The following is a 16,286-nucleotide window of genomic DNA, read 5'->3' on the forward strand; positions in this document are numbered from 1 at the left end:
GACTTTGGTGAAGGAAGTCTCTTGAAAGTCTGTTATCTCAGTTGTGTAAATACAGGGAATGGGAATAATTTATTTGCTGTGAAGCCTGAACTAAAGATCTCTTGGGCCTTTTTTTTTTTGGAAGAGTTTTTTGAACCTCATCTGGAATCAGATTTTTTTTTTTGGTATATGTGGTTCAGTAATTTGGAATTTGAGTCAAAAACAGCCATGTAATGCCTCTGTTTTAAAGAAAAAACATTAAAAAAATACTGTTCAGTAAATACCAATTGAAAAAATGATTTCAGAACAGTATATTAAAGTGCAGCATTAGTTTGACTTATAACTGCCTTGGAATTTTTGGTGGAACAGCAGTAAGCAAAATGAAGCAGTAATCATGTTTCATTTTTTATGTGGCAAGATTTGAGAACCATGTCCAGTTGTCATGGGTTTCATTAAAAGTATCTGACTTTAAAAACCATTTAAAGAAGAGAGGTAAAGAAAGGAATGTGTTTTGTCCTTGCTGGTTTTCTCTGGAGTTCACATTTGAGCAAGCCTGCAGGATTCCCATCTGTGACGCAGAATACAAGAGTAACGGTGGGCGTCCAGAGCCCAGATTCTGACTATGCAGTTAGGAAGCTGGGTGCCTATGGGCAGTTTCTCTCTCTCCTTTGGGCTTCTCTATAGAATGGGAGTAATAATGATTCTGTTTCATACTTAGAGATTATACTTATAAAATGCTTAGCGCAGTGCCTGACCTCTAGTAGCCTCTCAGTAAATGGTATCTGCTGTTATTAGGTGTAAGAGACTGGGGGAAAAAAAGGTGGAGCTCCCCTCCATTCCAGAATTGCTAGAGAATTTGTCTGATGGGATAATATTTTTCCAATTAGCAGTCAGAACCACAGCAACAGAAAGGAATGAGATTCTGCTGCATCTAAAAAGAGAGAGAAAATTTTTTTTTGTTTTAACTTGCTGGGTATTCAGAATTGGTAGCAGTCCTTTTCATGGATCGAGACAGTGTTTTCTGGCGTTCTGTGGTAAGCACCACGAAGAAAGGAGAAAGTAGTCCTAGTGCTGGTGGGGTAGTGACGATGGGGAGGTGTTATTTGAGGGATCGTCTTTGAGCTGACCATAAAGGACAGCTAGATTTTTGACATAGAGATGCGGAGGCATGATATTTGAGTTTGATAAATGGTTTAGTCTGCCTGCAAGTCAGACCATATTAAAGAGAGTTATGGAAAATTGTATGAAAAGGTCAGTCGAGTGCCGGTTTACTAAGGGCCTTGAATACTGGACTTGAATATGGACTTGGGTAGTTGATGGAGACCCACTGATAATTTTTGAGGAAGAAAGAGATTTAGTCAGGGCTCTAGTATAGTTATAAGCTTCCCTAGTGGCTTAGTCATCTATGGGGTCGCACAGAGTCGAATACGACTGAAGCGACTTAGCAGCAGTAGCAGCAGCAGAGGCTCAGTCAATAAAGATTCCACCTGCAGTGCAGGAGATGCAGGAGACCCTGGTTTGAGCCCTGGGTTGCCAGGATCCCCTGGAGAAGGAAGTGACAACCCGTTCTAGTACTCTGGCCTGGAAAATTCCATGGACGGAGGAGCCTGGCAGGCTACAGTCCATGCAGTCGCAAAGAGCTGGACTCGACTGAGCGACTAAGCCACCAGTAGTGTGGTTAGATGAGAGCCGTGAGCAGTCAGGGTTAGAGAGGAGAGAGACTGGGGCAGTAGACAGGCGGGAGGCCCCCTGTGATTACAGAAGCGGCGATGAGACCTGCACTGGGCTTGGGGCTGTGGAATTGGAAAGAAAGGAGAGCCATTTCAGAGGCTCAGTGTGTTACTTGTGAGTGCCTACCCTGAGGTGGGTGCTGTGCTTCACTTTATTACATGTGTAAGGACTTGGAAGTGAGTTCAGAGCAAGGAAGGGAGAGGAGGGTCCTCGTATCCACTTGGCTTGCAGAACAGATGAATGGGGAGTGGTAGTGCTGACGATGGAAACGGAGTGAGTGGGGTAAGAGTGGGCTTGTCTGCCTGAGCGTGTGGTGGAAACGTGAAAATGGAGCTCAGCCAACTGTGGGCTGGGGCAGTAAATCAGGCTGGGAGAATCGAGTGTGTCAGAGTGGTAGTGGAACAGACGTCAGAAAAACAGGATTTCTACCCCGATGCTGCTGTTCTAGTTTAAGACACAATAATTTCTCCAGGATTCTTATTTTGTCATGTCAGTTGTGATGCACTGACTGAATGACCTGTTCCTTTCACATTCTAAAATTTCATCTTTTTTATTTTCTGTGAAATTTTGAGCATCAGATTGGATTAGTGTCATCCACTAATCTTTGTTGTGTCAAAAATGTGTGAAGTCAGCACTGTCCGTGACTTCCCTGGTGGTCCGCGGCCGAGTCCACATGCCAGTGCAGGAAGCCTGGTTCTACCCCTGGTCAGGGAACGAGATCCAGCAGGCCTCAACCAAGACCTGGTGCCGCCCTGTAAACAAACAGTAAATATTGTTAAAAATCAGCACTGTCTAGAGTAGTACTGTCTTTCCACTTGAATGGTGTCTGATTTTTTAGCCAACCTTCATTACTGCGTGTGTGTGCTTAGTCACTCAGTCGTGCCCGACTCTTTGCACCCCCATGCACTATAGCCTCCCAGGCTCCTCTGTCCACGGGAGTTCTCCAGGCAAGAATACTGGACTGGGTTTCTGCAGGTTCCTATCGACTCAGCCACCAGGAAAGCCCTTCTCCAGGGGATCTTCCCGACCCAGGGATCGAACCAGGGTCTCCTGCGTTACAGGTGGATTCTTTGCTAGCTGAGCAACCAGGGAAGCCCTCCTAACTGTGTATTCACCTGATACTCACTGGAGACACTCCTCTTGCTGAAAATTTGTTTAAAAATATCATTATAACATGTATGTAAGCTAGATATATTTTAAATCGGCTTTTGGAGTTTACAGGTACCAGGGAAAAGATGGAATTAAATTTAACCTAACAGGTGAATTTTAGCTTGAGTCCGAGTGATTCAGCTTAAGATGGCATTGTTTTATTTTGCTTTTTTTCTTCAGATATCTAATGATTTACAAAATTTCCATCTCAGGTTCATTAATGTATTTAAATGAAGCCACACTACTCCATAATATCAAAGTTCGATACAGTAAAGACAGAATTTATGTAAGTATTTTACCTGTGGTTTAAGTTTTGTGGGGGTTATTATTTTACATGCCGCTGTTTGATTTTGTTGAGCTTGAAATTTTCTTACCAGGAGATCACACTTGACCTGAGCCTGTTGAATGGAGCCTGAGCTCCATGAGGATGAGGATTTTTTTGTAATTTACTGCTCTTAATTCCAGGGCTTACACCAGGCATGGTACATAGTACTTAAGAAATATTTGTGGAATGAAATAATGAATTCAGGGCATCATGTAATATTTTTCAGCCTTAAATCTACCCAATTTGGTTATTTAAAAAAGCACTAATTATTTTGAACTTTGATTTTTAAATTTATGGCATACATCTATAGATCTGTTTAATTAATGCACTTTCCACATTGTTCTGCAAAACATTTAAGTCCGACTTAAGGCATACATAATGAAATAAAAAATTTGGATGGCAAAAAAATGTAAATTAGAATAGAAGGCAATATGTGAGGAAATTTCAGGAACACTGGAATGCTGATCATGAGCCTGAATAGTTGCGATATTTGATTCCAAAGAGAGAACTTTCCTAAAAGCCCAGGATATTTAAAAATGAAAGACAGTGCTTCTAATGTATTAAATAGGGTTTGCACCAAAGCATTCAGATGAATGCTTAAATGGTGTGTTTTAATGATCATGATTCATTGGGCATGTATGAGGTTTTATTCTAGTTATAGGTTCCTTTGTTGGCTGGAGATAAATTACCCTGCTGTAGCTCTCCTGTTATAAAGATGGGGCTCGTCATTATTTTTGAAAGAAGAAAACACATGGCTTCTTTGACACTTCCTAGATCAAATGACGTTCTTAATTTTTTATATCACTATCAGTTTGCCTAATTGTACTTACTTAATTCTGACTAAATTACCTTTAGTCTTTGCCATCTGTCCAAGTAGTGACATCTGGGAAATAGAACTAATCTAGTTAGTCTTTTCCAAAAGAATTTACCCTCGCTTATACACAGTATTAAGTCTTTCCTTTTCTCTTTGTTTTTTTTTTTTTCCCCCCAAAGTCAACTAAATAGTATATTTAAGTTAATATAGATATGGCTATTCTTATTTAGAAATATATTTGGAAGCAAAATTCATTTAATCAGCAGACTAATGTTGAGTATCTAATGTGTGCTAAATGTTTTAGGTGCTAAAATAATAAAGTTTTTAAAGTTTGTTTGTTAAAGCAGTTTAACTTGTAACAGGTCAGTAAAAGTTGATATAGCGGTAACCATCTTTCAGGTAGAACTGGCCACTATTTTTTCTTTACATGTCTATATTACTTGGTGGTAGTGAATCAGTTTTACTTACCTGAGCAAATTTTAATTGTTTTAATATCTTTTTCTTGAAGTTTATACATTTTAAACTACCTTTACAGAATCATCTTACTCAACAAAACAAACAAAACATTGAGATGGTTGGTTTTTATTTGGGATGATTATACATAAACTTCTCACCCTGGAATTTTCATTGATCCGTTAATGTTTCCTATGCAACGGTGATGTTCTACTGGCTGACTGTGGCCACTGATAACTGAAGGTTTACATGCAGAATTCATTGTACTTTCATAAAAAGATTAGCACTGCATTTGATCAACAAGTCTCTGCTGAATCACATACCTGATAGAAATAATTACTTATTTATGAAATTTTAAGTTTTTGTTCCTCATGTATGAGTCTGCCTCACTCTGGAGAATTTTAAAATTATTTCTATTTGTTCTGGCGTTCTTTTCCTAAGATGTATATGCAGTTGGGTGTACAACCTCTGTTAGACAGTGGCTGTTTAGCATCACAGCTCTTGTTTGGAAAACCAGTGTTTTCAAAGTTAATGAAAGCCATTAACTGGTGGGTTTTTGCCTAGCCAGGTATGCCTTTTAGTTATAAAACCATTAAATATCAGCAACGCACAAGCAGAATGATTATTACTGTAACATATATAAGAGAGTGAAGCAGTTCAGAATAGTTTGAGTTGGATATTTTTATACTTCTCATTGACCAGAATTGCCACCGTTCTCCCTTAGACATTTAACATTTTCCTTGGTTACTAAAGTCTCTCTTACTTTCTTTTTGTTTCCCATGGAAAGATTATTAACTGGAATTTATTTTTCACCCCACCCCAGGAAGCAGGTTTGAGAGCATTCGCTGAATTTTAGATTAGCAGGCTGAGAGTTTGGGGTTTCCACATCATTTCCCTTCCATAGTAGAAGTAGAAGAGAAAAAAATATGGTCCTGTATGCCCTAGTTTGGTCTGCAAACAAAAACTAATTGCTAAACCACAACTCTCTTTCTACCCACAAAGAATTTTATAAATCCTGTTGGTGGCATTTTTTTTTCTTTTTGGTCTTTTGAAGCCACGGTGAAATTTCAAATTTGAAAGCAAGCTTCATTGCTCATCAAACATTTGGTGCATCAGTATTCTAGGCAATAGTTAGCATATGGTGTTTTGCAAAAGTCTGGGACCAAGTGGTCACTGCAGAGCTAAATCAATCCTAGGTTTTCAGTGACGGGCATAGGCCTTGAGGGTTCCGTGATCTATGCTACACTCTTCAGTGAAGAAAGTAGTCTAGACAAGGAGTACAAATAAGCAACACGCAGGCTGCAGGTACAGAGCGGGTGTTGTAAGTGGAGTCAGCAGAAGATGTCTGAGACAGAGGAGTAGAGGCTCAGCTCTGCCCACGTGGATCTGGTGGTGGTGTCTTGAACCTGGGAGGGCGGGTGGAAGGAGTGTGTTTCCTTTGATGCAAAGGGAGGTCAAGAGAGGCGATTTTGATTTTGGATGTGGCGAGTTTTAGATGCCTGTGGGATAAGAAGATGTAAATATTTATTAAGTGTTGAAGAAATATGGGTCCAATAGAGATCAGGGAGTGTTGAGGGCTAGAAATGCAGATTTGGGAGTTCTAGTTACAGAGAGAATTGGGGGTGTCTACTTGCTGTATGTTCTTTCTTTTATGAGCTTTGTTTGATTTTAAATGAAAATAATTATTAGAAAATTTAATGTTTACGCTTTTCCCCCTTAGACCTATGTGGCCAACATTCTGATTGCAGTGAACCCATACTTTGACATACCTAAAATCTATTCTTCAGATACAATAAAGTCGTACCAAGGAAAATCTCTTGGGACGAGGCCACCCCATGTGTTTGCAATTGGTAAGTAATTTCGTTATATCTTAATTTTTATTTCAGTTGTACATACTCATTCAGTTTTTCTTTTGGATTAGTGAAAGACACCATGAATCGAATGTATGAAGGTGTGCATACACTCCTGTGTGCACCTGCCTGCGTCACTGTGTTAGGAGCATGTCGCTCACACGGGGTGGGGAGGAATACTTTTGCTGCTGACTCATGGGGTGGTTGTACCTCGTTACCTTTGTTAAATGCCTGTGTTCTCTTAAGTGTGTCTATCCAGTTGAAAGCAGGTCATAATAAAATGTGACCTAATGTTTTCGTTTGACTCCATCTTTAAAGTGTCCTCCTTCCACAACTAAGAAGGAGCCTAGACCATTCGCTCTTACTCTTACTTGTAAGCGTATTACCTCGGCTAGAAGGGGGGTGTGAGAACAAACACCTTCCCTGCTTTATCCCTCATCAGGACATTTTAAATTGTAAAGGATGGACAGTGACACATGTTTCATATTTCTGGAGAATCTGCATGGAAGGGCAGCAGCATCTGTCTTTGCCTTTCTTGGGCACTGTCTCTTATCTCGAAGCACTTTAGCTCTGAAAAGCAGAGATAGAGTTGCTTGAGAGGCATCCCCCATAGCTGGTGGCTACAAGTACAGAGATGTTAGCTAAGCCTTGGAATTCAGACATAACCAGCAGTTAAATTGTGACACGTTTTGGTTCAGGTTTTTAGCGCAGTTAGTTTCTCTTCGTACCTGTGTTTTGGCTTAACTGGGCTTCACCTCCAGATTTGGCTGTACATGTTCTGGGTGCTGCTAGGCAGAGTGAATATGTGCACCAAGTCCAGTGCAGCTGGTTCTATGGTGCTCTGATGGGCATCTGCATGTGTTCTGTCAGCTGGAGAAAGGGTGAGCAGGATCATCACTAGACAGAGTTATGTGTTTAAAATGTAGTTGCTTACTACTAAAAAAGTGTTTACAGCGATTCCACAGAATTGGGTGAAACAGATTGCTGATGAATTGGTCAAAGGGATGTGAACAGTCTTGCATGAGTTTGCATTGGGTCCTTAGGGAAAAAGCCATCTGTAGAGCCTTCTTCACTGGTTCGGGTAGCACCTGTCTGGGGTGAGAAATAGCTGCCTTATAGGGCCCAACTTGTCACGACCTCACTTTTAATTAAATTTACTTTAATTTAGTCCACTTTAACAGAATCAAATTGTGCTCATTTTGTCTGCAAAGTCCAAAAGATACAGCTTAAATTGTTGGAGGATAATGAAGATAGTTAAAAATCATATGTATAAATAATGGCATATCTAAACAATTGAAAGCAGTTAATTTTGCCTGTTTTTGAAATGTTGGTAAATTCTGCAAGATGTTTATGTTTAGTGGTAGAATTACAGGAGGGAAAAAAAACCACCACAGAGCTGTTGTGCAGTTGTGTTTTCTTTTTCTCTCCAGCAGAAATTTTGGCTGCCAGATTTCTTAATTGTTAGCTTGTTACTTTTTGTTTAATTCTCTGGGGATGTCATTAGTTATGTATAGTGAGCATTTTTCATCTCTCTGAAAATATGTTCTGGTATTAGGAAAAGCTGAGCCACTGCTCATAATATGGAGGCATTCTAGTGCAAATATAAGAGTTGTTTATTTGGATTTCATAGCAGTTAGCTGTCAGGATAATTATAGAGAACATTTAAAGTGTATACTTGTAGAGATGTTTTGAATACTTTTAAATGATTTTATTTAAAAATTTTGGTAACTGTAAACACACATTTATAATTTCTTTCAGCGCAAGTGCTTTTTGTTAGTAAATGGACTTTCTATCATTTGGAAATTTTTATTTAATACTGTGTTCATCACTAACAGTGTGGTATTCTTTTGTCTCCAGCTGATAAGGCTTTTCGAGACATGAAGGTGCTCAAGATGAGTCAGTCCATCATTGTATCTGGAGAATCAGGAGCTGGCAAAACGGAAAATACAAAATTTGTTCTAAGGTGAGGAATATTTAGCTGACCTAAAATGTTTTGAACAAGTTGACTATTTTTAGTTGTGGTAAAAAATATACAACATAAAATTTACCATTTTAACTATTTCTAAGTGTACAGTTCAGTAGTGCTAAGTATATACACATTGTTGTTCAGCCCATGTCCAGAACTTTTCATCTTGCAAAACTGAAATCCTATACCCTTTAAACAACTCTGCGTTCCCCCTGACCAACCCAAATGCCAGGCAACCACTGTTCTTACTTCCTGCCTTTTTGATACTACTCTGGACACCTCATGTAGGTGAAATGTACAACTTTTTGTTTTTCTGTGACTGGTTTTCCCCCATTAGCATGATGTCCTCAAAGTTCATCCATGTTGAGGCATGTGTTAGAATTTTCCTCATTTTTAAGGAGTAATATTCTGTCATGTTTATATATCACATCTGTTTATCCATTCACTCATCAGTGGGCACTGGGGTTGCTTCCATCTCTTGACTCTTGTGAAGAGTGTTGCCTTGAACATGATATGAACAAAGAGTTACAAAGATCTCCTTGAGATTTGACCAGATTAACCTTGCATATTTTGCATGCTTTATGACATAGTTTGAAATGGTGGGCTCTGTTTCTGTTACAAAAACAGGCACCTTATGTGGAAGCTAAGCTGGAGATTTTTGAAATCTAGCTCTGACATGATATTCTCAGGAGCATCCTAGAGGAGACCAGTGCTGGTTAGGCAAAGGGAAATCTCCAACCATTCCTTCAAAATCCAAGCATTACATTCTGTTTTCAATATTCCTGCTATTAGAGTGGTCAGAATAGTTTTTTACCTTAAGTTTATGATGACTGACCTTGTTTCTACCTCCCCACAACCCTCCTCCCAGCATCAAAGATAAATATTTCTATGTGAAATGTATATCATATTTCAGATACAATAGTTGGTTAAAATCAGAATGTTCCCAAAGAGTTCTAAAAAAATAATGCTGATTTAGATGTCAAAAACCATCCAAATAGGATTTTAAATATCAGAAAAGCTATAATAGAATAGTAGGTACATTTAAATACAAATTTATAATATTTAAGTGAGCCGTTCCAGTACATGATTCAGGTTTCAATGTTAGATGTGTTAAATAATATTAAAATTAGAAATATAGGCTGCCAGTTCAAGATGGCAGTATAGAAGGACATACACTCATCTCCTCCTGCAAGAGCACCAAACTTGCAACTAGCTGTGGAAAAACCATCGACAGGCAGAAGGACATTGGAACCCACCAACAAAGATACCCTATGTCCAAAGACAAAGAAGAAGCCACAGTGAGACAGTGGGAGGGGCACAATCACAAGAAAATAAAATCCCATTCCTGCCAGGTAGGTGACCCACAAACTGGAGAAAAATAATACTGAAGAAGTTCTCCCACTGTTGTGAAAGTTCTCAACTCCACGTCAGGCTACCCAGCCTGGGGACCTGACAAAGAGACTGGGAATCCCCAGAGAATCTGACCTTGAAGGCCAGTGGGATTTGATTATAGGACTTCCATGGGACTGGGGCAAACAGGGACTAAAGTCTTTGAGGGCACAAAGTCTTGCATGCACCAAGACCCAGAGGAAAGGAGCAGTGACCCCAGGGGAGATTGAACCAAAACTACCTGCTAGTGTTGGAGGGTCTCCTGTGGAGGCATCAGTCGGCAAGGGCTCATCACAGAATCAGGAGCATTGACAGCCGCAGTCCTGGAAGGTCCCCTATGGCATAAGCCCTCTTAGAGGTTACCATTAACCCTGCTCTAAAGTCCATGGACCCCAGGGCTGGGTCTTCTTAGGCCAAACAACTATCAGGGAGGGAATGTAACTCCACCCATCAGCAGATAATTGGATTAAAGCTTTACTGAGCAAGGCCCTGCCCATCAGAGCAAGACCCAGCATTTCCCATCACCATTCCCTCCAATCAGGAGGCTTACACAAGCCTCTTAGCTTCCTCCATCAGAGGGCAGACAGAAGAAGCAAGAAGAACCGCAGTCACACAGCAGCTAAAACAAAGACCACATTACAGGATGAAAAAGCAGAAAGTTGTGTTCCGGATGAAGGGACAGGATAAAACCCCAGAAAAACAACTAAATGAAGTGGAGATAGGCAACCTTCCAGAAAAAGAATTCAGAATAATGATAGTGACTGGCTGGGCAGATGAAAACATGTATACATGTATACACTTCCACTTACGCATCAGTCTGCTTGACTCCCCCAAATTGTATATAATTATTTTATAATGTTAGGTTAATCATGTTTCCATTATGACTTACAATTATAATTGTTTTTTATTTTTTGTCTGGCTATTGATTGTGAAAACTGATAAACATCTTTTACTATTGCTATGTAACTATTACTCACTCAGTACTATTTGTATTATGATTGGTCAACAGCAAAATAAGAGAACTCTATATCACCAGAACTATGATTTAATAGAAAAACCTGTAATCACTTTTTAAAATCCAGATACATAGCAGAATTATCTTGGAATTTTTTGAAAAATACAAATGCCTAGATATTGCCTCTTTTTTCTCCAGAGCCCCAGATATGTTTCTAATAAGCAGCCATGTTTAAAAACAACTCTATTATATGATGATATATTATTTTTATCTAGTTCGTTTCACTTTTTCTGTTTCATATTCAGTGCTCCCATTTCATTTAGTTTATGTTTTCCAGTTTTTCCACATCATCTTGTTTTTCTTTTGATGTTCTTTCTCAAGTCTTTAGCAAGTGTAGTAGAAAAGCTTTTATATAAATATATATATATAAGTAATGGAGAAGGCAATGGCACCCCACTCCAGTACTCTTGCCTGGAAAATTCCATGGACGGAGGAGCCTGGTAGGCTGCAGTCCATGGGATCACTGAGAGTCGGACACGACTGAGTGACTTCACTTTCACTTTTCATTTTCACGCATTGGAGAAGGAAATGGCAACCCACTCCAGTGTTCTTGCCTGGAGAATCCCAGGGATGGCAGAGCCTGGTGGGCTGCCGTCTATGGGGTCGCAAAGAGTTGGACACAACTGAAGCGACTTAGCAGCATATATAAATAATATATATATTTCAGAAAACTTATGAATTTTTGTCTAAAAAATTTATGACAGTTTGATCCCTCTTAGTATCACTTAGTATGACTAGAATGCTAGATTTCTAATTAAAAAAATAGATATGCAACAAACAACAAAGGTTGACTTTATAGCAAAGGGAACTCTAGTCAATACACACTGAGGAAACCAGAAGGGAAAGAGACATGTGTACCCCAATGTTCATCGCAGCACTGTTTATAATAGCCAGGACATGGAAGCAACCTAGATGTCCATCAGCAGATGAATGGTTAAGAAAGCTATGGTACATATACCCAATGGAGTATTACTCAGCCATTAAAAAGAATACATTTGAATCAGTTCTAATGAGGTGGATGAAACTGGAGCCTATTATACAGAGTGAAGTAAGCCAGAAAGAAAAACACCAATACAGTATACTAATGCATATATATGGAATTTAGAAAGACGATAACAATAACCCTGTATACGAGACAGCAAAAGAGACACTAATGTATAGAACAGTCTTTTGGACTCTGGGGAGAGGGGGAGGGTGGGATGATTTGGGAGAATGGCATTGAAATATGTATAATATCATGTATGAAATGAGTCGCCAGTCCAGGTTCGATGCATGATACTGGATGCTTGGGGCTGGTGCACTGGGATGACCCAGAGGGATGGTATGGGGAGGGAGGAGGGAGGAGGGTTCAGGATGGGGAACACATGTATATATGTGGCAGATTCATTTCGATATTTGGCAAAACCAATACAATAGTGTAAAGTTTAAAAGTAAAATAAAAAAAAATCTATAATGGAAAATAATTTAAAAATAATATGTGTATATGTATAACTGAATCACCTTGCTATGCACTGGAATCATTGTAAATCAACTGTAATTCAATAAAATGTATAAAGAAAAAAAAATTTTTAAAAGCAATATAATGCATGCAATATCACTGTCATCTAACTTTTTTTTTTATCCTGTATTTTAAACAGGTATCTGACTGAATCCTATGGAACCGGTCAAGACATTGATGATAGAATTGTTGAAGGTGATAGAACTTTTTAAATTCTTATTTTTTATTGTTAGATATGTACTGAAATTAAGAAGAATCCTCTAAGTAGTCTGGAATGTTCTCACAGAGATCCAGAAAACTCCAATCTCTTACAAATCTTTGCTCCGTTTTTATCTTGTGATTTATTTAATGTCGTTTTTCCCCTGACTCCATGTACACACTAAGAGGGCAGAGATTTTATATATTCAAAATCCCTGGAATAGTACCTGATACATGGCATGTGCATTATCATTTATGGAGCTGTGAGTGAGTGAAAGGAATACATGAAGCCTTCTGGCCTCCTGTGCATTTTGTTGACCTTGTTTTAGTAAAGGAAAAAAGGAGAGGGTTATTTGGAATTGAGGTGCTGGGGGAAATCATTTTAACAGAAGAGTACACTTGGAAGGCAAGAGGCAGTATGTTGATTTCCTTAAGCAGTCAGTGTCTGTATACCCCTTAGACAGTCTTTCCATACCCTGTTTGGACACTGCTGGTCCAGGCAAGTCTGCAGTAGCCTCCGGAGCACAGGTTCCTCTCTGGTCTCCCCTCCTATCATCTATTCTCTCTGTGGAAGTTAGAATGATCTGTTTTGCTCTAAGCTCTTTATTGGCTTCATATGTCTCTCAGGGTTAAACCTACCTTGCTCTTTGTGGCCAGGTACCTGCCTCTTCTGGTCTGATTGAGTCATTTTTCCTGTGAATCCTCATGCTTTAGTCACATTGGTCTCCTTGTAGTTCTTTGAGGTGTTTCAGGCCTCCTTGACACATCCCTCCCCACTTCCACGCTTTTTCCTACCAGACTGCTGCTGCTGCTAAGTCGCTTCAGTCGTGTCCGACTCTGTGCGACCCCATAGACGGCAGCTCACCAGGCTCCCCCATCCTACCAGCCACTCAGTATTTAATAATAATGATGATGATATTGACATGTGTGGGATCCATTAGGTGTTGTCTGATTTGCTTAAAATGGGTTACCTAACTTACATCTTCACAGAATACGAGGTAGGTAATGTTTTATCCCTGCTCCACAGATGAAAAACTAAGGTAAAAAGAGTCTAAGTGACTTTCTGAAGAGTAAATAGCTCATCAGTTGTGGAGAAGGGACATAAAGACAGATATCTTAATTACATAATCTACTAAGTGCTCTTTTTAATACTCCTGACATTTAAAAAAAAAAAAAACTTCAGTTGAACAAAGATTTGTCAGGAGCCTTCATGCATTTTGCTAGATCACGGCAGGCAGAAGTTACATACACTTTTTCACAATTACGTAAAATATCCATGTACGTGAATATAAATTCTACTCTAATAAACATTTTTAAAGTTTACATCAATAAGGTTTTCATATTTCTTGATATAAATAATTTTCTAATCTTATGTACAGTTCTCACTGAGGTATGGTGACGCACCAAAGTATAATCACAGCAAAGTGCCTTTGGTGAGAGAATTCTCGTTTCAAATTGAATGCGTAAATAAAAACAAATTAGGGATTAATTTAATGAAATACTAATCAATATTCTGACTTGATTATGCGAGGCGCAGATTCACTTGTGAATTGGATCTAAGCCTAGTTTCTGTCATGAGAACACTCTGTGTGATGTGTAACAGGCTGTAGTTGAGGAGCAATGGAAAGGGTTATTCCACATTTTCCTCCAGCCCCTTATTGGAGGATAGTGTATGTTAACTGGCAGGACCGTAGACATCTCGAAGTGACATACATGCTAACATTTCTTTTCAGTTTTAGTACTTTCTTACTTATTTTAGCAAGTGAAGCAACCTGGGAGTGATCTTTAACTGGATTTGGAGACTAGTTAAGCTTTCTACTGTGGACAGACAAAGAGAAATGGACTTTAGACTATTTCATAACAAATATTCGAGCAATAAACACATGAAGCAGTTTATGAGATTGTTGAAGGAATGTGTGAGTAAGAGTGACACTAATCTGGTATAATTATAGTTGAGACTATGGTGAGTACATGAATGGACTCTAGTAACTCTTTCAGTAGTGTAGAGTGTATGTGTATGTGTGTGTGAGAGAGACATTATAAAATGAAGGCAATTAAAATTTTACATTTGTTCATTGGTATTTCAAAAATTATTGTTCTGAGAACCTTTTGTAGGTAATTCTGTAAACTGAATTTGTTAGGTTTTGTTGGATGTGCATGTAAAAATGTTAAATCTGGAGGTTATGTTAATATATATATTTAAAAGTAGGTCAACTAATAACATTTTGCCTGTATTTTATCATAGGAGGTTTGCTCTTTTCTGCTCATGTAGGGCTGATGTGGAAACTATAAAAATATTTAGAGAGTAATTTTTAAAGTTAAGTTATAAATTTTGTAATCTAATGACTTTTGAAAATTTCATCTTTGTCATAACACTTACATTTTCTTTTGATAAATTTTGAATAAATTTTCCATCTCTTGTACTTTAATAGGGCCTGACATAAGGGGAGTCAAGAAATATTTCTGGGATTTGACATTACAAGTGAATTCATTCATGTTAGTTTTTTGAGAATATTTTTCTAGTTATATGTATTTATTAATAAATGGAAACACTATGTATATTTTGTAATTTTCCTTCATGTTAATTTTTATGGCATATTTTCATTTATTTTTTAATAGCTAACCCACTCTTAGAAGCTTTTGGAAATGCAAAGACTGTTCGCAACAATAATAGTAGTCGATTTGGGAAATTTGTAGAAATACATTTCAATGAAAAGGTAAGTGAGAGTGAGTTTTGGGTTAATATATTTGGGAAGTGTTTTTGGAAAAAGCAAAAGGTCTTGATAGAATTGGTAGTGTACTTGAACTCATGCAAATATGTTAAAATTTTTCTCTTACTATTAGATATTTGGGAGAATATATATGTTCACTGTGATCTCTGTAAATTCTAAAACTTATGTTTTTTAATAGTTATCTGTTTTTCTCCTTTATTTGATAAATATTGCAACCTCTTTGATAGACAAATGGTTATTAGGAAAGATAGTTTGACACTGGTAGGTTATACTTTAAGACTTCAGATGCAAAATGATAATTTCTCTCTGTTTTGTTTTCTAGAGTTCAGTTGTTGGAGGATTTGTTTCACATTATCTTCTAGAGAAATCTAGGATCTGTGTTCAAGGCAAAGAGGAAAGGAATTATCATATCTTTTATAGGTTATGTGCTGGTGCTTCTGAAGATATTAGGGAAAGACTTCATTTGAGCTCTCCAGATAATTTTCGGGTAGGTTGGATGAAAAGAAATTTCATACAGTTTTTGCAAATTGAATTGTCTTCTATTCTAAAACTTATTTCAGTGGATTTTGATGTCTAGTTACATATAACTTACCTTAAGTTCAGCGTATTGTGATAGAGTGACTTCTGTAATAAGTGGATCTGTATGGAGGTTTACTGCTTAGTTTATAACACTATATGAGAAGATACATAATGGAGTAGATAAAAGGAAGGATGCTAAACCAGTTATATCAATTGGTTATCAATTTATCTTCAGTAAGTAGTTTATGATAGTTCTGTAATGCTAGCTTTACAGTTACCTTTGACTTACTTACAAAAAAAAGTTTGACTACTGAATTAATATTAATAAAAGATGCCTACTTGTCTTCCTTAATTCATTTCAACAAATATTTATTGCTTACCCTTTGGGTACCAGGATTGTGACATAGTTAAAAAGATAAATGATACACAGTTCCTGCTTCTGAGCAATTTAGAAACTGGCGGAAAACAGGCACACAATTTTGACTGATATGTTAAATGAGTAAGAGAGATGCATAGGAAGCTGATAATTTTGGAAAAAACCTTACTGGAACAATTGATGCTTGATCAGAATCCTGAGGAATTTTCAGGTATTAACTAGAGGAGGAAACATGCAAAGGGTATTCCTGGTAGATGCAAAAAGATAAACAAAGGCAAGAAATAGCTTAAAG

At 38.0% G+C, this 16,286-nt stretch overlaps 1 protein-coding gene and 1 long non-coding RNA gene across 7 annotated transcripts in view; one reads left to right on the forward strand and one right to left on the reverse strand.

Annotated features, from left to right (window-relative positions):
- Positions 1 to 16,286, forward strand: part of MYO6 (myosin VI) — a 153,170-nt gene that overhangs the window by 64,212 nt on the left and 72,672 nt on the right. For all 5 annotated transcript variants that reach the window (XM_055534836.1, XM_055534837.1, XM_055534838.1 and 2 more), the window contains exons 4-9: positions 3,072 to 3,145; positions 6,172 to 6,301; positions 8,159 to 8,264; positions 12,309 to 12,364; positions 14,987 to 15,084; positions 15,422 to 15,586. In XM_055534836.1, the coding sequence (XP_055390811.1) occupies positions 3,072 to 3,145; positions 6,172 to 6,301; positions 8,159 to 8,264; positions 12,309 to 12,364; positions 14,987 to 15,084; positions 15,422 to 15,586 (629 nt within the window). The remainder of the gene's footprint in view (positions 1 to 3,071; positions 3,146 to 6,171; positions 6,302 to 8,158; positions 8,265 to 12,308; positions 12,365 to 14,986; positions 15,085 to 15,421; positions 15,587 to 16,286) is intronic.
- On the reverse strand, positions 2,235 to 10,038 carry LOC129619638 (uncharacterized). 2 transcript variants are annotated; one of them, XR_008697988.1, is made up of 2 exons: positions 9,898 to 10,038; positions 2,235 to 2,462 (listed from the first exon to the last, which is right to left on the reverse strand). It is a non-coding gene; the product is annotated as an uncharacterized LOC129619638 (long non-coding RNA). The 2 variants fall into 2 exon arrangements; XR_008697987.1 differs by lacking the exon at positions 2,235 to 2,462 and adding an exon at positions 8,008 to 8,230 and having other exon boundaries at positions 9,898 to 10,036.

This window comes from Bubalus kerabau, chromosome 9 (assembly GCF_029407905.1).
Source record: "Bubalus kerabau isolate K-KA32 ecotype Philippines breed swamp buffalo chromosome 9, PCC_UOA_SB_1v2, whole genome shotgun sequence".
Lineage (NCBI taxonomy): Eukaryota > Metazoa > Chordata > Mammalia > Artiodactyla > Bovidae > Bubalus > Bubalus kerabau.